We start from the raw sequence: 23,827 nt of genomic DNA, 5'->3' as shown, positions 1-23,827 counted from the left end.
ACAGTTGTGAAGAGGGCATGACAATGCCTCTATATCTGAAAATATTTGGTATGGGCCCTCAGATCCTCAAAAAGCTATACAGATGCACCATTGAAAGTATCTGTCTGCATCACTGGCTGCATCGCCGCTTGGTATGGCAACTTCTTGGCATCCAACTGCAAGGTGTAACAGAGGGTAGTTCGTACGGCCCAGTACATCACTGGGGGCGAACTCCCTGCCATCCAGGAACTCTATACTAGGTGGTGTCAGATGAAGGCCCTAAAAATTGTCAAAGACTCCAGCCACCCAAGTCATAAAGTGGTACCGATGCACCAAGTCTGGAACCAACAGGACCCTTAACAGCTTCTATCCCTAAGCCAGTTAGTTACATAGTTAACCAAATAGTTAAATAGTTAAACTTTTTTTTGACACACGCTGCTGCTACTGTTTATTGTCACTTTATTCCTAGTTACAGTGAGCTCCAAAAGTATTGGGACAGTGACACGTTTTGTTTCCGCTCTGTACTCCATCACTTTGATACAATGACCGAGGTTATGATCGAGTGAACCCTTTAGAAATTACAGCACTTTTTGTACATAGTGCCTCCATTTTAGGGGACCAAAAGTATTGGGAGGAATTCATTTATATGTGGAGTAAAGTAGTCAAAGTTTAGTATTTGGTCCCATATTCATAGCACGCAATGATTACATCAAGCTTGAGTCACGCGGGACTAGGTGTGTGAGGAAGAATCAGGCGCAGAGAGCAGAGAGTTACACAGGGAAAAAGTGCACTTTAATATGGCACAAAAGCAAGCCCACAACACAGAGCGCGGAAATAAATGGACCACCCAAAACACAGGGTACCAGATCTAGAACACGAACACACCTAAATAACGCACACACCTAAATAACGTACACACGTAACACAAGAATAATCCCGGCCAAAACAAGGGCGGGTAAACGTACTTTAAGTAAGGAAGCCCATCAAGCACACAAATAAACACAGGTGCTACTAATAAGACAAAACAAACAGACAACGAAAAAGGGATCGCCAGCACCTCTCCTCCGGACCGTACCCCTCCCAGTCCACGAGGTACTGTAGGCCCCTCACCCGGCGTCTCGAGTCCAGAATGCCACGTACTATGTACGCCGGGGACCCCTCAATGTCCAGAGGGGGCGGAGGGACCTCAGGCACCTCACCTTCCTGAAGGGGACCAGCCACCACCGGCCTGAGGAGAGACACATGAAACAAGGGGTTAATACGATAATACCTAGGAAGTTGTAACCTGTAACACACCTCGTTTATTCTCCTCAGGACTAAATGGCCCCACACACTGCGGCCCCAGCTTCCAGCAGGGCAGGCGGAGGGGCAGGTTTTGGGTCGAGAGCCAGACCTGGTCCCCCGGTGCGAACACGGGGGCCTCACTGCGGTGCTGGTCAGCGCTCCTCTTCTGCCGCTCAGGAGTCTCAGCGACTCCTGGGCGGCTTTCCAGGTGTCCTTTGAGCGCTGTACCCATTCCTCTACCGCAGGAGCCTCGGTCTGGCTCTGATGCCATGGGGCCAGGACTGAAAAGGGGGCACACTGAAAAGGGGACATGTTCGTTGAGGAGTGGCGGAGGGAGTTCTGAGCGAGCTCAGCCCAAGGAACATACCTCGCCCACTGACCAGGCCGGTCCCGGCAATATGACCGCAGAAACCTGCCCACATCCTGGTTTACGCGCTCCACCTGCCCATTACTCTCGGGGTGAAAACCCAAATCCAAACTCTGGACGTGAATTGGGGGCCCCGATCAGAAACAATGTCCTCAGGCACCCCATAGTGCCGGAAGACATGGGTAAACAGCGCCTCCGCAGTCTGCAGGGCCGTAGGGAGACAGAGCAACGGGATGAGACGGCAGGCCTTAGAAAACCGATCCACAACGACCAGGATCGTAGTACTTCCCTGGGACGGGGGAAGGTCGGTAAGAAAGTCCACCGATAAGTGTGTCCACGGCCGTTGTGGAACGGGGAGGGGCTGTAACTTCCCTCTAGGCAAGTGTCGAGAAGTCTTGCTCTGAGCGCACACCGAGCAGGCGGAGACATAAAATCTCACGTCCTTAGCCAACGTGGGCCACCAGTATCTCCCCCTAAGACTCCACACTGTCCTCTCGATGCCAGGATGACCCGAGGAGGGTAGAGTATGAGCCCAACGGATTAGTTTGTCACGGACCCCCCTCGGCACGTACTTAGTCCCTGCTGGACACTGAGGGGGGGCCGGCTCTAACCGTGATGCCCTCTCTATCTCCGCGTCCACCTCCCATACTACCGGTGCCACGAGACATGAAGGTGGAATGATGGGGGTCGGCTCAACGGACCGCTCCTCGGTATCATAGAGGTGGGACAGCGTGTCGGCTTTGGTGTTTTGGGAGCCTGGCCGGTACGAGATGGTGAAACGAAACCGGGTAAAAAACATGGCCCATCTAGCCTGACGCGGATTTAGTCTCCTCGCTGCCCGGATATACTCGAGATTACGATGGTCAGTCCAGATGAGAAAAGGGTGCTTAGCCCCCTCAAGCCAATGTCTCCACATCTTCAGAGCCTTGACTACATCTAACAACTCCTGGTCCCCCACGTCATAGTTTCGCTCCGCCGGACCGAGTTTCCTCGAAAAGAAGGCACAAGGGCGGAGCTTTGGTGGCACGCCCGAGCGCTGGGACAGCATGGCCCCAACCCCAGCCTCGGACGCGTCCACCTCTACTATGATCGCTAAAGAGGGGTCCGGATGCGCCAACACGGGCTCATTGGTGAACAGCTCCTTCAGACGACTGAAAGCTCTGCCAGCCTCTGCTGACCAACGCAAGCGCACCGGTCCTCCCTTCAGCAGTGAGGTAATGGGAGCAGCCACCTGACCAAAACCCCGGATAAACCTCCGGTAGTAATTGGCAAACCCTAAAAACCGCTGCACCTCTTTCACCGTGGTCGGAGTCGGCCAATTACGCACGGCTGTAACGCGGTCACACTCCATCACCACCCCGGAGGTGGAAATACGATAACCCAGGAAGGAAACGGCCTGTTTGAAGAACTCACATTTCTCGGCCTTGCAATACAGGTCATGCTCCAGCAGTCACCCAAGTACCTTACGCACCAGAGACACGTGCGCCGCGCGTTTGGCAGAATAGATCAAGATGTCATCGATGTACACTACCACTCCCTGCCCGAGCAGGTTTCTGAGAATCTCGTCTACGAAGGATTGGAAGATGGCTGGAGCATTCTTCAACCCATATGGCATGACGCGGTACTCATAATGGCCAGATGTAGTACTAAATGCGGTTTTCCACTCATCTCCTCTCCAGTTACGCACCAGATTATACGCACTCCTCAGGTCCAGTTTTGTGAAGAAGCGCGCCCCGTGAAATGATTCCACCGCCGTAGCGATGAGAGGTAGTGGGTAACTAAACCCCACTGTGATAGAATTTAGACCTCGATAATCAATGCACGGACGCAGATCTCCCTCCTTCTTCTTCACAAAAAATAAGATTGAGGACACGGGTGATGCGGAGGGCCGAATGTACCCCTGTCCCAGCGATTCAGCAACATATGTCTCCATAGCTACTGTCTCCTCCTGGGACAATGGGTACACGTGACTCCTAGGAATTGCAGCGTTCTCCAGGAGGTCTATCGCGCAGTCCCCCGACGATGGGGCGGTAATTGGGTCGCCTTCTTTTTACTGAAGGAGATAGCCAAATCGCCATATTCAGAGGGAATGCACACGGTGGAAACCTGGTCTGGACTCTCCACTGTAGTCGCACCAACGGTCGCCAGGAAATCACCGGGTTGTGCTGAGCTAGCCAGGGAATTCCCAACACCACTGGAAACACAGGTGAATCGATAAGGAACAGACTAATCCGCTCCCTATGACCCCCCTGCGTTACCATGTCCAGTGGCACCGTGGCCTCCCTGACCACTCCTGACCCTAATGGTCGGCTATCTAAGGAGTGCACGGAGAAAGGTAGGTCTAACGACACCAGGGGAATCCCTAGCCTTAACGCGAGCCCACGATCCATGAAGTTCCCAGCTGCGCCTGAATCGACTAGCGCCTTATGCTGTAGAGAGGGAGAAAACCTCTTTTCCTGGGTTAACACAAACATATGACCGACAGGAAGCTCTGGGTGAGTCTGGTGCTGACTCACCTGGGGTGACCGAGTAGTGCTCCACCTGCCCTCCCGACTCCCAGACGAGTTCCTCCAGCACCGGTCGGCCGTGTGTCCTCGCCGACCACAACTGGTGCAGGAGGAAACTCCTCCTCCGGTCCCCCTCGATGCAGCCCCCCCAACTCCATGGGGATGGGAGCAGGAGGGCCTGGAGGTGGAAACGACAGGGCCTGTTCCGAACGCCCACGGGCAGCCAACAGGTTGTCAAGACGAATGGACATGTCTATAAGTTCATCCAACGTGAGGGTGGTGTCCCGACACGCTAGCTCCCTGCAGACGTCCTCCCTGAGGCTACATCGGTAATGGTCTGTCAAAGCCCTGTCGTTCCACCCAGCTCCTGTGGCCAAGGTCCTGAACTCCAGGGCAAAGTCCTGCGCGCTCCTCGTCTCCTGTCGCAGGTAGAACAGCCGTTCACCCGCCGCACGACCCTCTGGTGGGTGGATCGAACACAGCTCGGAATCGGCGGGTGAACTCGGGGTAGTGATCCCTCGCCGAGTCTGGGCCATTCCACACTGCGTTTGCCCACTCCAGGGCTCGTCCCGTCAGACAGGAGACGAGGACGCTCACGCTCTCCTCCCCTGAGGGAGTAGGATGGACGGTCGCCAGGTATAGTTCTAGTTGGAGGAGGAACCCCTGACCCCCAGCTGCCTTCCCATCATACTCCCTAGGGAGAACCAGCCGCAGAGCCCCGGAGCCGGATGCTGTAGCAGGGGTAGGAGGTGCTGGTGAAGGGGGTGCTGGAGATGAGGTGGGAAGGCCACTCCTCTCCCATCGGTCCATCCTCTCCATCATCAAATCCATCGCCGATCCTATACGGTGGAGAATGCTGGTGTGATGGAGGACCCTTTCCTCCATCAACGGGAGAGGAGGCACGGCTGCTCCTCCTGATTCCATATGTTTTGGTGCGGGATTCTGTAACGCGGGACTAGGTGTGTGAGGAAGAATCAGGCGCAGAGAGCAGAGAGTTCCACAGGGAAAAAGTGCACTTTAAAATGGCACAAAAGCAAGCCCACAACACAGAGCGCGGAAATAAATGGACCACCCAAAACACAGGGTACCAGGTCTAGAACACGAACACACCTAAATAACGCACACACGTAACACAAGAATAATCCCGCACAAAACAAGGGCGGGTAAACGTACTTTAAGTAAGGAAGCCCATCAAGCACACAAATAAACACAGGTGCAACTAATAAGACAAAACAAACAGACAATGAAAAAGGGATCGGTGGTGGCTTGTAGGCCGGTGACGACGACCTCCGAGCACCGCCCGAACAGGCAGGGGAGCCAACTTCGGCGGAAGTCGTGACAGCTTGTGACTCTACAAACTTGTTGGATACATTTGCTGTATGTTTTGGTTGGGTTTCACATTATTTTGTTCCCAAAAGAAATGGTAAATAATGTATTGTATCATTTCCGAATCACTTTTATTGTAAATACGAACACAATCGTGAACATGAATCGTGAATAATGACGAGTGAGAAAGTTACAGACGCACAAATATCATACATCATACCTCCAAGACATGCTAACCTCTCAACATTACAATGACGGGAGGTTAGCATTTTTGGAGGGGTATGATATTTGTGCTTCTGTAACTTTCTCAGTCGTCATTATTCACGATTCATTCAGGACTATCCGTAATCATGGTAGCATTCACATTAATGTAGAAGTGTTTAGTTTCAAATCCAAGTGCTGGAGTGCAGAGGCAAAGAAACAAAAAATGGGTCACTGTCTCAATACCTTTGGAGCTCACTGATGTACATATCTACCTCATTCATCTCATACCCCTGCACATCGACTCATTACGTGTACCTCGTAAATATATATCCAAGTTATCGTTACTCGTGTATTTATTCAAATCAAATCAAATGTATTTATCTAGCCCTTCTTACATCAGCTGATATCTCAAAGTGCTGTACAGAAACCCCAAACAGCAAGCAATGCAGGTGTAGAAGCACGGTGGCTAGGAGAAACTCCCTAGAAAGGCCAAAACCTAGGAAGAAACCTAGAGAGGAACCAGGCTATGAGGGGTGGCCAGTCCTCTTCTGGCTATGCCGGGTGGAGATTATAACAGAACATGGCCAAGAAGTTCAAATGTTCATAAATGACCAGCATGGTCAAATAATAATAATCACAGTAGTTGTCGAGGGTGCAACATGTCAGCACCTCAGGAGTAAATGTCAGTTGGCTTTTCATAGCCGATCACTGAGAGTATCTCTACCGCTCCTGCTGTCTCTAGAGAGTTGAAAACAGCAGGTCTGGGACAGGTAGCAGGTCTGGGACAGGTAGCACGTCCGGTAGACAGGTCAGGTTTCTATAGCCGCAGGCAGAACAGTTGAAACGGGAGCATTTATTGTTACTTTTATTATTATTGTTTAACTTTTCTATTATTGATCTATTTTCTTTCTCTCCGCATTGTTGGGAAGGGCCCGTAAGTAAGTATTTCACAGTCTACACTTGTTGTTTACGAAGCACGGGACAAATACAATTTAATTTTGTTTGTGCATTATTATTTTATTTGACTGAAGCAGCTTTTCCACTAGGATTGTGCTTTTGCTTAGCTCCATCCTGTTGGTTTTTATCCTGAAAAACTCCCCAATATTTGGCAATGTCAAGCATACCTATACCATGATGCAGCCAACACCATGCTTGAAAATAAGTAGGCAGTTACTCAGTGATGTAGAGTGTTGGATTTGCCTCAAACATAAGGCTTTGCATTTCGTTTTTTTGTAGTATTACTTTACTGTCTTGTTGCAATCACAAGGGGTATTCAACTTTTACCCTAAGAGGTCCAGAGCCGGCTGGTTTCTGTTCTAGCAGATAGCTAATTGCACACACCTGGTGTTCCTGGTTTAAATCAGTCCCTGATTAGAGGGGGAAATGTAATGAAAAAAAGCAGTGGAACTGGCTTCGAGGTCCAGAGTTGAGTTCGAGGGGCATCCATGATGCATGTTTTAGAATATTTTGTATTCTTATTTTTACTCTGTCATTTAAGTCTATTATGTATTATTATGGAGTCACTACAATGTTGTTGATCTATCCTCTCATCACAGCCATTGAACTCTGTAAATGTTTTCAAATCAACAATGGCCTCATGGTAACATTCCTGAGCAGTTTCATTCCTGTCCTGCAGCTCAGATCAGAAGGACGACTGTATCCTTGATGTGTCTGGGTGGTTTAATACATCATCCACAGCATATGACCATGCTATGCTTAAAGATATATTCAATGTCTGATTTGTTATTGTTACCCATCGACCAATCACATATTTGAGGCTTTCGAAAAATTCCCTGGTCTTTTGTAATTGAATCTGTGCTTTAAATGCAATACGTGACTGAGGGACCTTACAGATGTTGTATGTATGGGGGACAGAAGAAGGGTTAGTCATTCAAAAAGCATGTCAACCCTTATTATCTAACTTATTATGCGATTTGTTAAGCAACATTTTACTGAATACTTATGCAATGACAAAACATCTTCAACTTTGACCTTACAGAGTATTTTGAGTAGATTGTTGACAAAAAAGACAATTACATCAATTGTAACACAATTGTGTTGTAACACAACGTTGTAACACAATAAAATGTGAAGAAATCCAAGGGGTCTGAATACTTTTGTAAGGCACTGTATACTATATATATATGCTACTACAAGACAGGTCGCGGGAGAATGCTCATGAATGGATTTTGGAATATTGATAAGCGGCAGTTGGGAAGTTGAGTGCCCATCGTCTCAATGCTCATTTTGGCCAAAACACTTGCAGACTCGAGTGATCACTGTCAAACACATCAGCTAGTGGCCACTCAATGAAGGGCTTAGGAGCTAAGTGTTCGGTTTGAGATTCAGCCATGCTTTCAAAGGTGCTATCCAACACCTGACACCAATGTAGGTGTACCCTGACTGGGACTCAAACCCTGGTCCCTGTGACTGTCATTCCAAAACAGTTATACAATGTTTTTGTGAGGTCGCTTGGTGTGAACACTAGGTGTTGTACTGAGGTTGTTTAGTATTTTGTACAATGGGTTCAACTTTATTTTGTATTTTGTTTATTTGCTTGCTCACCTCACTTAAAAAAAATATGAATTCTGTTAAACTGTTAATAAAATGTGTATGGCCTTGTTTAAGTTATCCTCTTATCCAAACACTGAAAGAGATGGGCACAGTGCGGCAGAAAGGCTAGCTGTAGCCATAGATAGCTGCCCTCTTTTTATAGACATAAAATAATACTCACTCGGAGACGTGGACCACTCACGACAACAGGTTAGGATTTTCGAACATGGTGTTGATCACTGTAGGCGCACCCTAGCTCAAAATTGGAATATCTCAACCAGTCTCCCAAAGTCATCTTGTGTGTAAAAACGCAAAAGCCAACTCTCCAGTCTTTGATTCCCTCCTTCTCCTGCTCCTTTAGGTTCCTTTGCCAGTAGAGAAGATCAACTCCACTGAACACCCAGTGAAGGTGGGCCTGTCTGACGCGTTCATGGCCCTCCTCCCCTCTCCACAGTCCTCAGGTCAGTCACAACAAGACTACACTCACACCTGCCATCCAATATCCTTCCCTCTCTACTATACCCAGACCAGTTTTAGACGGACCGTCAATGTTATTTGTGTGAATGTCACAAGGTCAAAAATACTGGCCCTACTTCTACTTGATTTCCTCTCTATAGACGCAAGACGGCGGACCATCTATGAGTACCATAGAGTAGAGATTGACGCCACCAAGATCATCAATCACTCTGCCTTTGAGTTCACTCCATTGCCCAGTGAGTATGCACTGTGCTCACAGACCCCTACTCGGCCAAACTTGTGACATCATGATGGCAGTTTCACGCTACCCCCCCCCCCCCCCCACCCACCCACCCACTGAATACAAGCCTGTAAAAGTTGTAATGGATCACTTGTCTTATTTTCCCAGCATGTCTCCAACACACCACCTGTGAACTCTGTCTCATATCCAACCTGACAAATGGCTGTGGTTGGTGCAACACACTGCAAAGGTGAGGTGTGTGTGTGTGTGTGTGTGTGTGTGTGTGTGTGTGTGTGTGTGTGTGTGTGTGTGTGTGTGTGTGTGTGTGTGTGTGTGTGTGTGTGTGTGTGTGTGTGTGTGTGTGTGTGTGTGCGTGCGCGTGTGTGCGCGTGAGTTTGCATGATTTTGCATGTGTATGTATACATGTGAGTGTTAGACTTAATGTCATGTAAGAAAGACTAACATGAGATGTAAAAATGGTTTATTAGTGTAGTATTGTGAATTATACTGCATAATTGTCGCCTCTCGCTGTCCTCTCCACATGTATTTCAGATGCTCCGATGGAATTGATCGTCACAGACAGGAGTGGCTCGACTACAACTGTCCTGAAGAGGTGAGATGGTATTAGATCGTTGGGCCGAAAAAGCAGAAATTACATCGACAAATTACATCGAACAACCGTTACTCCCCCTCCACCGGCAATGTTCTTTTGTACTTTCTTTCAGGCAAAAGAGGGCACTTGTGAGGACTACACTCAGGGTGGCCCTGAGGGTTCCACGGGGTCCTTCAACCACTCGGCCCCAGAGCCCACGCCCTCCCCTGCAGTGCTCTCAGATATCCCCGTCACTGAGGGTGAGTTGGGGGCCGAAAGCACCACCCTTCTGCTGGGTCTGAGTTATAGTGGTGCCCAGGGTTGCTGGCCACTCACATACCAAATCAGCACACCCCGATTAGTTTATGAAAGATAGTATGGTCCAGCCCAAATAAATGGTCCAGTCCAATGCCGACATAGGAAATCAATGTTGCCAGGTTGAGACATTTAACAATTTCCAGATTTAAATGTTTTTCTCGCTATGTTTTTAAAGACACCGTAGTATAATTATAAGGAGACATTTCAAGTTTCGCTATGTAGCTGCAACCCAAATCCACCCTCGAAAGATTAATAAATATAGTGAGATGCCAATCCATGCTTTCTGTGCTTGCATTCTGTTGTCTGGGTTCTGTCTGTCTGTCGATTTGTTTCTCTATGTCCGTCTAGCTCTTCCCATCTCATGTGTCTGTACAACAATACTCTCTTTTTGTCCACAGATGACACCAAACTTTTCATTCGCTACAATGGTGGTGGTGAGTTGGCTTGTAGTTGGTTGGCTATGTGGGTGTTTTGCATAGGTCAGTGAGGCTGCCTGGTTGTGAGTAGTGTTACCCTTACCCGGAAGCACTGACCGTAGACTTGACTGAGCCACTGAGAGGATAAACTCAGTAAAAAATGTAGAAAAAAAGATCCTGAATGCAACTATGAATAAAATATACATTTTAGTGCGCTACCTACTGAAAGACAATATCCTGGCTGTTCCAAGCCTTTATTATCACCAACAATTCCAGGCAAATTGGAATGCTGCTAGAGTCTTGAGTTCATTGTGTTGTACTGTAAGTCTTTTGTTTTTCTGTCTTTGTGATGTGTTTTTGTCCTATAACTGTCGCTAATGTGCAAGTGAAGCTGGCTAACTGTTTGTCTGAACTGTATGTATCCTGTCGTGGGCACCTTCCCTTCTCCATTAGCCATTTTATCAAGCGTAGCAGGGTAGACTAGGTCTAATTTCATTTGACATTAGCAATTCTTATTCACAATCATTCCAATGATTATAATAATTGGCATTACCTCACTTTCCTTTTCTCTCAGACTTGCAAACAGGTCCTCCGCACCAGGAACGGACAGAGCACACTGCGATTATTGCAGGTGTGGTGGCAGCCCTCATTCTGCTGGTAGCCTTAACCCTTTTGGCTGTCTACTATATCAACACACACCCCACTGTTGCTCCTCCATTCTACCTCATGCAGGTGAGACTGAGAGCAGGCCCTGACAGAATTAGATAAATTACACCTGAATGCTCTGTTATTATATAGAAATGCCTAGAGCAGGGATGCATGACTCAATTTAAGCTATGATCAACTGCATGAAAAGATTAATTACATGCCACAAAGAAACGATAGGCAGCAGGATTTCGGCCCTTGAGGGCCAGATGTGCTGGGTCGTGTTCAGTAAGGCACACTGGAGCCGGAAACAAAAATCTGCGTTTTTATTGGACACGTTCAGGTAGAACCTCCCCGTTTCACCCCGTTTCAAAACGGTTGTTCCCTACTGAACACAACCTGTGTCTAGGGCTGTACTGTACTCATGGACTTGACTAATCCTGGTTGGGTCAAATGTCTGTCGTTCACAGCGACACACCAATAACTACTGGCCATCTATGAAGTTCCGCAACCAGAGCTGTCACTCCACCTATGCTGAGGTGGAGCTTGGGGGTCACGATAAGGAGGGCTTCATTGAGGCCGAACAGTGCTGCTAAGTAGGCTGGACTTCCAGGGCAAAGTTGGACAAGAGAGTGAGCCCCATTTTGGGGATTAAATAAGGAACTAGAGAGGACAGAAATGCAAAACTTCCCTTATTCCTACTATGGTGGACAATGTGTAACTGCTTGTAGAGAACAGTACTTTGTCTGTTTTTTCTGTGTCTCTCGCTCTTCGCCTGTCCAACATGCAGCAGCTGTCTATGGCCCTGTTTGAATACTCTAATAATATATTCTTCCTCCTTCCCTTCCTTGAGGTAAGCACAAATCTAGCATAATTTGATAGGTGAGCAAGAAGTCCACTACATTGATTTCACCAATCATATCATATCAGATCGGCGATAACTTCGAGGAAGGGGGGCCTACAGTGCCTTCGGAAAGTATTCAGACCCCTTGGCTTTTTCCACATTTTGTTACGGTACAGCCTGACTCTAAAATTGATTTAATTGTTTTTTTTTCTCTCATCAATCTACACACAATACCCCATAATGACAAAGCATAAAACATTTTTTTTTTAAATGTTTTCTAATTTATAAAAAATAATAAGCTGAAATATCACATTTAGATAAGTATTCAGACCCTTTACTCAGTACTTTGTTGAGGCCCCTTTGGCAGCGATTACAGCCTTGAGTCTTCTTGGGTGTTATTCTACAATTTTGGCACACCTACACTACTGGTCAAAAATAATAGTGAAGACATCAAAACTATTAAATAGCACATATTGAATCATGTGGCTCTGGATAAGAGCGTCTGCTAAATGACTAAAATGTAAATGTAAATGTAAATGTAGTAACCAAAAAGGTGTGAAGCAAATAAATATATATTTTATATTTGAGCTTCTTCAAATAGCCACCCTTTGCCTTGATGACAGCTTTGCTCTCAACCAGCTTCATGAGGTGGTCTACTGGAATGCATTTCAATTAACAGGTGTGACTTATTAAAAGTTCACTTGTGGAATTTCTTTCCTTCTTAATGCGTTTGAGACAATCAGTTGTGCTGTGACAAGGTAGGGGGGTATACAGAAGACAGTCCAATTTGGTAAAAGACCAAGTCCATATTATGGCAAGAACTGCTCAAATCAGCGATGAGCAACGACAGTCCATCATTACTTTAAGCCATGAAGGTCAATCAATCTGGAAAATTTCACGAAATTTAAAAGTTTCTTCAAGTGCAGTCGCAAAAACCATCAAGCGCTATGATGAAACTGGCTCTCATGAGGACCGACACAGGAATGGAAGACCCAGAATTACCTCTGCTACAGAGGATAAGTTCATTAGAGTTACCAGCCTCAGAGATTGCAGCCCAAATAAATGCTTCACAGAGTTCAAGTAACAGACACATCTCAACATCAACTGTTCAGAGGAGACTGTGTGAATCAGGCCTTCATGGTTGAATTACTGCAAAGAAACCACTACTAAAGGACACAGATAAGAAGAGACTTGCTTGGGCCAAGAAACACGAGCAATGGACATTAGACCGGTGGCAATTTGTCCTTTGGTCTGGAGTCCAAATTGGAATTTTTGGTTCCAACAGCCATGGTTTTGTGAGACGCGGTGTAGGTGAACGGATGATCTCCGCATGTGTATTTCCCACCGTAGAAAATTGAGTAGGGGGTGTTTTGGTGTAGTAGCATGGCTACTACAGCATTCTGCAGCGAAATGCCATCCCATCTGGTTTGGGCTTAGTGGGACTATCATTTGTTTTTCAACAAGATAATGACCCATCACATCTCCAGGCTGTGTAAGGGCTATTTGACCAAGACGGAGAGTGATGGAGTGCTGCATTCGATGACCTGGCCTGCACAATCCCCCGACCTCAACCACATTGAGATGGTTTTGGATGAGTCGGACCACAGAGTGAAGGAAAATCAGCCAACAAGTGCTCAGCATATGTGGGAACTCCTTCAAGATTGTTGGAAAAGCATTCCAGGTGAAGCTGGTTGAGAGAATGTCAAGAGTATGCAAAGCTGTCATCAACTTTGAAGAATCTGAAATATAAAATATATTTTGATTTGTTTAAAACTTTTTGGTTACTACATGATTCCATATGTGTTATTTCATGGTTTTGATGTCTTCACTATTATTCTACAATGTAAAAAATATAAAAAATAAAGAAAAACCCTTGAATGAGTAGGTGTCCTTAAACTTTTGACCGGTAGTGTTTATTTCTCCCATTCTTCTCTGCAGATCCTCTCAAGCTCTGTCAGGTTGGATGGGGAACATTGCTGCACAGCTATTTTCAGGTCTTTCCAGAGATGTTCGATCGAGTTCAACTCCGGGCTCAGGCTGTGCCACTCAAGGACATTCAGAGATTCCTAGGTTGCCTTGGCTGTGTGTTTAGGGTCATTGTCCTGTTGGATGGTGATCGGTCGCCCCAGTTGGAGGTCCTGAGCTCTCTGGAGCAGGTTTTCATCAAAGATCTCTCTGTACTTTTCTCTGTTCATCTTTACCTCGATCCTGACAAGTCTCCCAGTTCCTGCCACCGAAAGAAATCCCCACAGAATGATGCTGCCACCAACATGCTACACCGTAGGGATGGTGCCAGGTTTCCTCCAAACTTGACACTTGGCATTCAGGCCAAAGAGTTCAGTCTTGGTTTCATCAGGCCAGAGAATCTTGTTTCTCATGGTCTGAGAGTTTTTAGGTGCCGTTTGGCAAACTCCATGCGGGCTGTCATGTGCTTTTTACTGAGGAGTGGCTTCTGTCTTGCCACTCTACCATAAAGGCTTGATTGGTGGAGTGCTGCAAAGATGGTTGTCCTTCTGAAAGAATCTCCAAAGAGGAACTCTTGAGCTTTGTCAGTGACCAACGGGTTCTTGGTCACCTCCTTGACCAAGGCCCTTCTCCCCCAATTGCTCAGTTTGGCCCGGGCGGCCAGCTCTAGGAAGAGTCTTGGTGGTTCCAAACTTCTTCCATTTAAGAATGATGGAGGCCACTGTGTTCTTGGCGACCTTCAATGCAGCAGAAATTTTGTTGGTACCCTTACCCAGATCTGTGCCTCGACACAATCCTGTCTCTATGGACAATTCCTTCGCCTCATGGCTTGGTTTTTGCTCTGACATGCACTGTCAACTGTGGGACTTTATATAGACAGGTTTGTGCCTGTCCAACTCATGTCCAATCAATTGAAGTTGTAGAAACATCTCAAGGATGATCAATGGAATCAGGATGCACCTGAGCTCAATTTCGAGTCTCATAGCAAAGTGTCTGAATACTTAAGTAAATAAGGTATTTCTGTTTTAGTTTTTTTACATTTGCAAACATTTCTAAAAACTTTTTTTATTTTTGTCATTATGGGGTATTGTGTGTAACTTCCTGAGGATTCTTAAAAAATATATATATATTAGAATAAGGCTGTAACGTAGCAAAATGTGGAAAAAGTCAAGGGGTCTGAATACTTTCCGAAGGCACTGTATGTATAATCAGAGAGGATGGATGTTGGGAAAACTCCATCTGAGAGAAAAGAGCTGAATACACATTGCGTGTAAAGTCAGGGAATGGTACAGACACACTAGCCTTCATTACTGCAAACCAATGTACAGTTCAACTTTATAATGGCTGTGTTTTAATTTTGTTCTGTTTTGAGAAGATATCTTGTGTTTTCTAAAATGTCTTGGTTGGTGAACAACCGTTGAGTTACAGTATACGTACAATACTATAGCCACATGGACTTCACTATAACAGATATCTTTTAGTGATTCTAATGATCATTATTGCCATGAACCACTTTGGAAAAACCTGGTTACATTGTTTTGGAGAAATTTACTTTCATTAAGTTTAGCATATGAAAAAAATAATGTTTTGTTTGACATCAGTACTGTTTGAAAATGTTCCAATAAAAACTTGTGGTTGGTTTTGATAAAATCCTTGAGTCGCTCAAATAAATTAGCACTTTTCAAGCACATGGTCAGTCATGGCATAGCCTATACAGTTGTTCAAGGTTTTAGTACACAATTATGAGCCGAGGCCAGAGAGAGATACGCAAAGCGAGAGGTTTTACAAGACAATAGGTCCACAATAATATGCCCTGCAAAGTGAAGATTTTTTTAAAATGGAGGTGAATGACAACATGTTGAATTTGGTCTACAAAATGTTTCATTGCTAATTTGCTACGTGAGACTTATTTGATCGAATACATACGTTTCGTAATGGTTAGGTTGTTCGAATGCGCTGATAAACAGTGCCATGAAAAAAGTATTTGCACACCTCCTAATTTTCTCTATTTTTGCATATTTCTGACACGGAGGGCTCTGTTTTAGGCTGCCTTTAAGGTGGCGCTAGTGTCAAACGCACATAAAAACTGGCACACTGGCATTTTACAACCCTAACGCCAAGTTCGGCAATTTACCAGTCTAACATCAGTATGATTTTGCTCAGATGCACATGGAACAAGATATGCTTTTGGTGCCTGTATACTTCATATTTATGAACATATTAAAAACCAAGCATAACTTCCCTCCTCTCTATGAAGGCCGTTTTCCTTTCACCCTGCTCAATGAAATCAAGTAGGCTCGTCAAGACCGTTGATAAAGTGTTGGCTGGTGAGGCCGCTTGGAAATAAATCTGAATCGCCAAAGCTTTGTTAAAATATCAAGTTTGAGAGGAGCAAAACCGTGAGCTGACATTCCCTTTTCATCTATGTATTGTAGGCAGGCCTACATTATTTTAGCCATGCTTTGGACATGCGTAAAAAAAAAACTCTGTGATGTAGACTACGCGTCCATACCTATCATGAAAACAAGAGATGAGAACCTCGGTGAATACTGGCAAACCTCATATTTAGAGTTATTTCCTGTAACAGTAGTTTGCTTTTCTGTGAAAAAAAAAAAATCAGCCCAAGCCCACTGTAGGCTACCCTTACTTACCCTAGGCCTACTGTAAGAAAAGCTGGTTCAACAGCAACGCCTTGTGTGTTTTTTTACCCTGGCGATTTTATGGTATTGTTACGTTTTACATGTATTTATTGTTGTTGAAAAAAACGAACAGATTGCTTGTTTTTTGTTTAATTTTATTCAAACCAAACTTATTAGAATGATTCCCTGTCCTGGTTTTATGGTAAGAAGTGTGAATGTGATCTGCAAGATGGTTCCAATATGTACTGTATACAGACGCAAATATAAACTCAACATGTAAAGTTCTGGTCCCATGTTTCATGAGCTGAAATAAAAGATCCCAGAGATCTTCCATATGCACAAAAAGCTTATTTCTCTCAAATTTCGTTCACACATTTCTCCTTTGACACGATAATCCATCCACCGGACAGGTCTGGCATATCAAGAAGCTGATTAAACACCATGATCATTACACAGGTGAACCTTGTGCTGGGGACAATAAAAGCTCAATCTAAAATGTGCACTTTTGTCACATAACACAACGCCACAGAGTTTTGAGGGAGCGTGCAATTGGCATGCTGACTGCAGGAATGTTCACCAGAGCTGTTGCCAGAGAATTGAATGTTAATTTCTCTACCATAATTTACCTCCAACGTTTTTTTTGTTGAGAATTTGGCAACCGCAGACCACGTGTAACCATGCCAGCCAAGGACCCCCACATCCGGCTTCTTCACCTGCAGGATCGTCTGAGACCAGCCACCTGGACAGCTGATGAAACTGTGGGTTTGCACAACTGAAGAATTTTGGCTCATCATCCTCGTAACCGAATTCAGTGGGCACACTGGAGTAGTGTGCTCTTCACAGATGAATCCCGGTTTCAACTGTACCGTGCAGATGGCAGACCGTGTGTATGGCGTTGTGTGTGCGAGCGGTTTGATGATGTCAACATTGTGAACAGAGTGCCCCATGGTGGCGGCGGAGTTATGGCATGGTCAGGTATAAGCTACGGTCTACGACCACAAATGCATTTTTATCTATGGCAATTTGAATTGAACACATCTCTGTGCTCTGAGTGCACCTGCAACCACTTTCCCTTGTTAAATACCGGAGTTCCTTTGTCTTTTAGTTCAGTGCCAAACAACCCATGAAGTTGTGAAGAACTCTCCTGCATTTAGCCTTTTATTTCTGTTATCTGTGCATCACAGTACCCAAACCTAAATATTGTTTACGTTTTACTTGCTTTTTCATGTGTATAGATGCTCATTTAGACGCACCGCTGTTTATTAGTTGTAGAATGTTTTGCTGTGGCTGCGTATGGATAGTGAAGTTGGATATGCCTTGAAATTAATATATTTTGTAAATGTTTAGGAAACAATTTAGGTTATATGATGAAATATGTATGACGAGGAATAATATGTTTGATGTAAAAATTTGTTCATGCAAATGTTTTGTTTACTGTTTTTTTTTGCACACACTCACTTATGGAAATGTATAATTGAAATGATAAAACAAATGGGAGCTGCAACTCTCTAGAACGCATCCTCAAGTGTACTCTAACTGGGACTCCTGTACAAGCTCCTACCTTCACACAGCACAAAAGGCAACCTGCCATAACAAATGGTCTTTTGGCCTGATGTGGCGTGGAATACAGGTGTTCGCATGGATACGAACCTCAATTCCTCCACCCTCAATGGGGAACCTCAGCCTGACTCCGCCATAGTCGTGCCTGGCACAAGTGGGATGCAAGTGGAACCTTCACTGTCTCACAGCCAAGTGCAGCAAGTGCACATCCAGCAGGAGCTAGGCCGAAAGAGGAACCTGTTTTGGGTGGAAAGAGCTGCAGGGGGAAACAGCCCCCAGTCCATTTGAGAGACAATTAGGTTTTCTCCCACATAACCCAATCTCAGAAGAGATTATCCACACAACCACAGCAGCTATTTGTAAACACTTTATCCCTCTTCCTCAGAGCCTATGGAGTCTCCAACACATGAAGGCCTGCCATTTCATCAGTCTCTGGAAGACACCTCACAGAGGAGGCAAACTGGGGGATCAGAGCGACGTTCTGTTGAATCTCTCAGATCCACTAAATAATCTCATTCAATGAGGGCCACTCGTCATATCATTAATCGCAGAGCTGTGGGAGTGGATGGAGTGGTGTCACATCAGAGGCCCTGAGTGACTCACAAGCTGCTTCTCTCAAGAAATGTATGAAGCTCCTTAAAGTAGGTCAAATGCCAAATCATAGAGGACACTCAAGCTGACGAGAACTGTAGGCACTGTTTCGGCTCAAACACGAAGCCTTTGAAGCACGCAAAACCATAGCCAAACAGCAAGAAAGACTGCTACGGCAAGCTGAAGGGGATCTGGAGGGGATTTGGAGAGGAACCAACAGAAAAATGGTAAACCTGACCCAGAGCAACAAGAAAGGTTGAGCCTGACTACCCCCCCCCCCCCCCCCCCCCCCCCCCCCCCACCCCCACCCAACCAACAATAGAGCTCATGGCTCTTGTCAACAGATGGAGGGGCTTACAGGAGCAGGCAGGGTACCACAATCTTTATTTTTGTCATTCTCCTCTGCCAGTGAGGAGTCAGATGGTGAACCCGGATGGATCTCAGGATCAGTCACATGACAGCCCACTTGGAGTTTGCCAAAAGGCAAGGGTCCAAGGGACTCTCAGACCATGAGAAGCAAGATTCTCTGGTCTGATGAAACCAAGATTAATTATTTTGCTTGAATGCCAAGTGTCATGTTTGGCGGAAACCTGGCACCATCCCTACGGTGAAGCATGGGGGTGGCAGCATCATGCTGTGGAGATGTTTTTCAGCGGCAGGTACTGGAAGACTAGTCAGGATCGAGGGAAAGATGAATGGAGCAAAGTACAGAGAGATCTTTGATGATAACCTGCTCCAGAGCACTCAGGACCTCAGACTGGGCCGAAGGTTCACCTTCCAACAGGAAAACGACCCAAAGCACACAGCCAAGATAACGCAGGAGTGGCTTCAAGACAAGTCTCTAAAAATCCTTGAATGGCCCAGCCAGAGCCCGAACTTGAACCACATTGAACATCTCTGGAGAGACCTGAAAATAGCTTTGCAGCAACCCTCCCCATCCAACCTGAAAGAGCTTAAGAGGATTTGCAGAGAAGAATGGGTGAAACTCCCCAAATATAGGTGTGCCAAGCTTGTAGCATAATACCCAAGAAGACTCAAGGCTGTAATTGCTGCCAAAGATGCTTCAACAAAGCACCGAGTAAAGGGTCTGAATAATTATGTAAATGTGATATTTATTTATTTTTATACATTTGCAAAAATGTCCAAGAACCTATTTTTCCTTTGTCATTATAGGGGTACTGTGTGTAGATTGATGAGCAAAAATGGCTGTAACTTAACTTCTTGTCAATATGGGGGCGCTGTTTCCCCATTGGAAGAAATAGTGCCCAAATTAAACTGCCTCGTACTCAATTCTTGCTTGTACAATATGCATATTATTGTTACTATTGGATAGAAAACACTCTCTAGTTTCTAAAACCGTTTGAATTATGTCTGTGAGTGAAACAGAACTGGACTTAGAGCAATTTTCCTATGAGGATTTGAAAATGCTGAAATCTGCTCGCTGTTCCCAGAACAGTTTATTAATTTGCCTGTCCTCTATTGGTTGAGATGCACTGCATACACCTTCCCCTGGGTGTCAGCGAATAGAGGGACTTGAAATGGAGTCTCTAGGCAGATCTGAAAGTTTATAAATTGCTTGGAAACGAGGTGTCCCCTCTTTTGACTCTTCGCTCTGACGCAGGGAGGATCTTGGCATGTCGCGCTAGAAGCTCCTGTTTTAGCTCTTAGATATATCCGGCTCTGTTTTTATTCGATATAGGTGTTAAAGACATCATAATCTTGTTATTTTGAACCGAATTATATCAGTTTATATCAGTTTATGTCAGTTTATTGCGATTTTCGGGTATTTATTTTCGTGGCGTTGTAGGAAGTTGGGTATCTCTGGCCCACATTGCTAATGTTTACTGCTAATTGCAACGTTGAAGACGACGTTCTCCAACCTAGCAACGATTCTTTTGGACAAAGGACACCTTTCCCAAGGTTCTGATGAGAGTTCATCAAAAAGTAAGAACTATTTATGCTGATAATTCGTTGTTCTGTTGAAAAATGTCAAATAATAATTCCATGATTTTCGGTGCGTCTCGCATTAGCGCACGCTGTATGCTTGAAGTAACGTTAATTTTAAAAATGTAACCCAGCGATTGCATTAAGAACTAATTTGTCTTTCAATTGCTGTCCAACCTGTATTTTTTTAGTCAAGTTTATGAATAGTTTTCGATTAGAATAGGTGCCTCTCCAAGATGGCGCCGGACAGATTGCTTGAGGTTTTGGACACTATTCTCATTGTATAAGCACGATTTGTGCCGCTAAATATGCACATTTTCGAACAAACTCTATATGCATTGTGTAATATGATGTTATAGGACTGTCATCTGAAGAATTCTGAGAAGGTTAGTGAAAAATTAATATATTTTGGTGGTTTATACGTTATCGCTATTTTTGCCTTGAATCAATGCTGTTGTAATGTTTGCTATTGTGGTAAGCTAATATAACGCTATATTGTGTTTTCGCTGTAAAACACTTAGAAAATCTGAAATATTGGCTGGATTCACAAGATCTGTGTCTTTCATCTGCTGTACGCTGTGTATTTTTAAGAAATGTTTTATGATGAGTAATTAGCTAATACACGATGGTCTCTGTAGTTATTCTAGTCGCTTTGGTGAGAGTTGTGATAGTGGCTGCAATGGTAAACTATTATTTATACCTGAAATATGCACATTTTTCTAACAAAACATATGCAATACAATAAATATGTTATCAGACTGTCATCTGATGAAGTTGTTTCTTGGTTAGTGGCTATTTATATCTTTATTTGGTCGAATTTGTGATAGCTACTGATGGAGTAAAAAAAATGGTGGAGTAAAGAAGTGGTGTCTTTTGCTAACGTGGTTAGCTAATAGATTTACATATTGTGTCTTCCCTGTAAAACATTTTAAAAATCAGAAATGATGGCTGAATTCACAAGATGTGTATCTTTCATTTGGTGTCTTGGACTTGTGATTTCATGAACATTTTATTATATGATATCCCTGTGGCTTTAGGCTAGGCTATGCTATGCTAGTCAGCTTTTTGATGGGGGTGCTCCCGGATCCGGGTTTGTGAGGCGTTTGTAACGGTTCTCCTCCTCCTCTACAACCGAAGAGGAGTAGTAGTGATTGAACCAAGGCGCAGCGGGTTGTGAATACATAATTTATTTAAAGAAAAGACGAAAAAACACGAACTTCACTATAACCTAACAAAACAACAAAACGGAGTAGACAAACCTGGACATGCGAACTCACATACAACGCAGAACTCACGAACAGGAAAATAGACTACACAAAATGACGACGTACAAAACAAACCGAACAGTCCCGTATGGTGCGACAAACACTGACACAGGAGACAACCACCCACAATGAACACTGTGAAACAACCTACCTAAATATGACTCTCAATTAGAGGAAAACGCAAAACACCTGCCTCTAATTAAGAGCCATACCAGGCAACCCTTAAACCAACATAGAAACAGAAAACATAGAATGCCCACCCAAACTCACGTCCTGACCAACTAACACATACAACAAACTAACAGAAATAGGTCAGGAACGTGACAGCGTTAGAGGTTAACAAAATATGGAAAAAGTGAAATGGTCTGAATACTTTCCGAATGCACTGTATGCTTAAAATATTTAGCCTTCTCTTTCAAAACATAACTTGGTATCGAACACCAGGCTGTAGTGATGCAGTGCCTAAGACTTCTGCGCCACTCGGGAGGCCGATAAGCACTTCTATGATGAAGATTCAATAAAAACGTTGTGCATTTTTCACTATTTTTCATCCAATTCAATTGATTTAAAAATATAATATAAAAAATAACGTGATTGTTCTTGAATAAGTTCCTCTAATTGTTTTAGTTTTTCCTCTGACTTATTCCGTGCCTCTCTAGTACAGTTGCCATTAACATCTACCTGCTCTGTTATTTCCTCTATTTCCTTTATAAGTCCAATCTCTTTTGCCCTAAAATGCTTTTGTTACAATGATGAGTATCGTATTGAATGGCCTCTAAAAGTACATTTGAAAGTGACCCATACAAGGGGATCTGCTGTGCCTATGTTGTACAGAAAAATGGAAATTATAAATTATTTTGTCTTAGTGAACAAATTGTCATCCAGTAGGCTTTGATTAAATGTCCTATATCCCTGTCCACGTGGAAATTCTGTAAGAGTTACGTGGAGGACAATTCAATGATTGGTCCGATCGCATTCCGCTTCCTATTAATACTTTTTTAAACTTTTGATGCCAGCAAAAACGAGACGAGGAAGTAAATCAAGACAGCTTGCTTGATTAAGCCTCTTCCATGTACATCTTGCTAGGTCAGGGTTTTTCAGCCTCGATATATCCACTAGTTCTAATGTATCCATGATATTCGTGTTCTCCTTAAGCACGAGGGTGATAGTTTGTAGTGGGATTTCCTTTACGATCCATCGAGGGACTTAAAACCTTATTATAATCTCCCACCATAATAATAGATTAATTTGTTACTTGTGAGCTCAATAGATTATTATATCTATTTTCGAAGAAGTGTGGATTATCATTATTTGGCCGATATGGATTAAATAACCAGATCCGTTTTTGGTTCAATTGTCACGCCCTGGCCTTAGTATTCTTTGTTTCATTTATTATTTTAGTTAGGTCAGGGTGTGACATGGGGAAGGTATGTGTTTTTTGTATTGTCTAGGGTGGTTGTATGGATTAGGGGGTTAAGTAGAGTAGATGGGTTAGTGATCAGTGTAGGTGTCTAGGAAAGTCTATGGTTGCCTGAATTGGTTCTCAATCAGAGACAGCTGGTTATTGTTGTCTCTGATTGGGAGCCATATTTAAGGCAGCCATAGGCTTTAGCTGTTTGTGGGTAATTGTCTATGTTGAACGTTTGTAGCTTGTGTATGCACTTACGTTTGTAGCTTCACGGTCGTTTGTTGTTTTGTTTTGTAAAAGTGTTTGTTTCGTGTTTCGTCGTCTTTAATAAAAGAAGATGTCTTCATTTCCCGCTGCACCGTGGTCTGCTTATTATGACGATCGTGACAGAATTACCCACCAACAAAGGATCAAGCAGCGGTGTAACGGGAGAAAACAACAGGACCCACCTACACAGGATTTCTGGACATGGGAGGAAATACTGGACGGTAAAGGGCCATGGGCTCAACATGGAGAATATCGCCGCCCTCATGAAGAGCTGGAGGCAGCTAAAGCCGAGAGGCGGCGGGATGAGGAGGCAGCACGGAAACAGGAGAAGGATCTGGGCTACACTACGTGGGAAGAGATCGACAGATGGGCGATCGACCCTAAGAGAGTGCCGGAGCCCGCCTGGGATTCTCTGGCGCAGTGCGAGGAGGGATACCGGCGAATGGAGGCAGCACG

General features: G+C 44.7%; 1 protein-coding gene across 2 annotated transcripts in view; it reads left to right on the top strand.

Annotated features, from left to right (window-relative positions):
* Positions 1-15,347, top strand: part of plxdc1 (plexin domain containing 1) — a 119,978-nt gene extending 104,631 nt beyond the window's left edge. The window contains exons 7-14 of one of the 2 annotated variants that reach the window (XM_055922177.1): positions 8,582-8,681; positions 8,838-8,933; positions 9,086-9,167; positions 9,470-9,530; positions 9,643-9,769; positions 10,226-10,261; positions 10,818-10,975; positions 11,359-15,347. In XM_055922177.1, coding sequence (XP_055778152.1) covers positions 8,582-8,681; positions 8,838-8,933; positions 9,086-9,167; positions 9,470-9,530; positions 9,643-9,769; positions 10,226-10,261; positions 10,818-10,975; positions 11,359-11,484 — 786 coding nt within the window. In that variant the 3' untranslated portion in view covers positions 11,485-15,347. The remainder of the gene's footprint in view (positions 1-8,581; positions 8,682-8,837; positions 8,934-9,085; positions 9,168-9,469; positions 9,531-9,642; positions 9,770-10,225; positions 10,262-10,817; positions 10,976-11,358) is intronic. The other variant, XM_055922185.1, reaches the window with a different exon arrangement.
* The last annotated feature ends 8,480 nt before the right edge of the window (positions 15,348-23,827 follow it).

The sequence above is a fragment of the Salvelinus fontinalis genome, chromosome 1 (genome assembly GCF_029448725.1).
Source record: "Salvelinus fontinalis isolate EN_2023a chromosome 1, ASM2944872v1, whole genome shotgun sequence".
Taxonomy (NCBI): domain Eukaryota; kingdom Metazoa; phylum Chordata; class Actinopteri; order Salmoniformes; family Salmonidae; genus Salvelinus; species Salvelinus fontinalis.
This window is presented reverse-complemented; position numbering and strand designations above follow the sequence as displayed.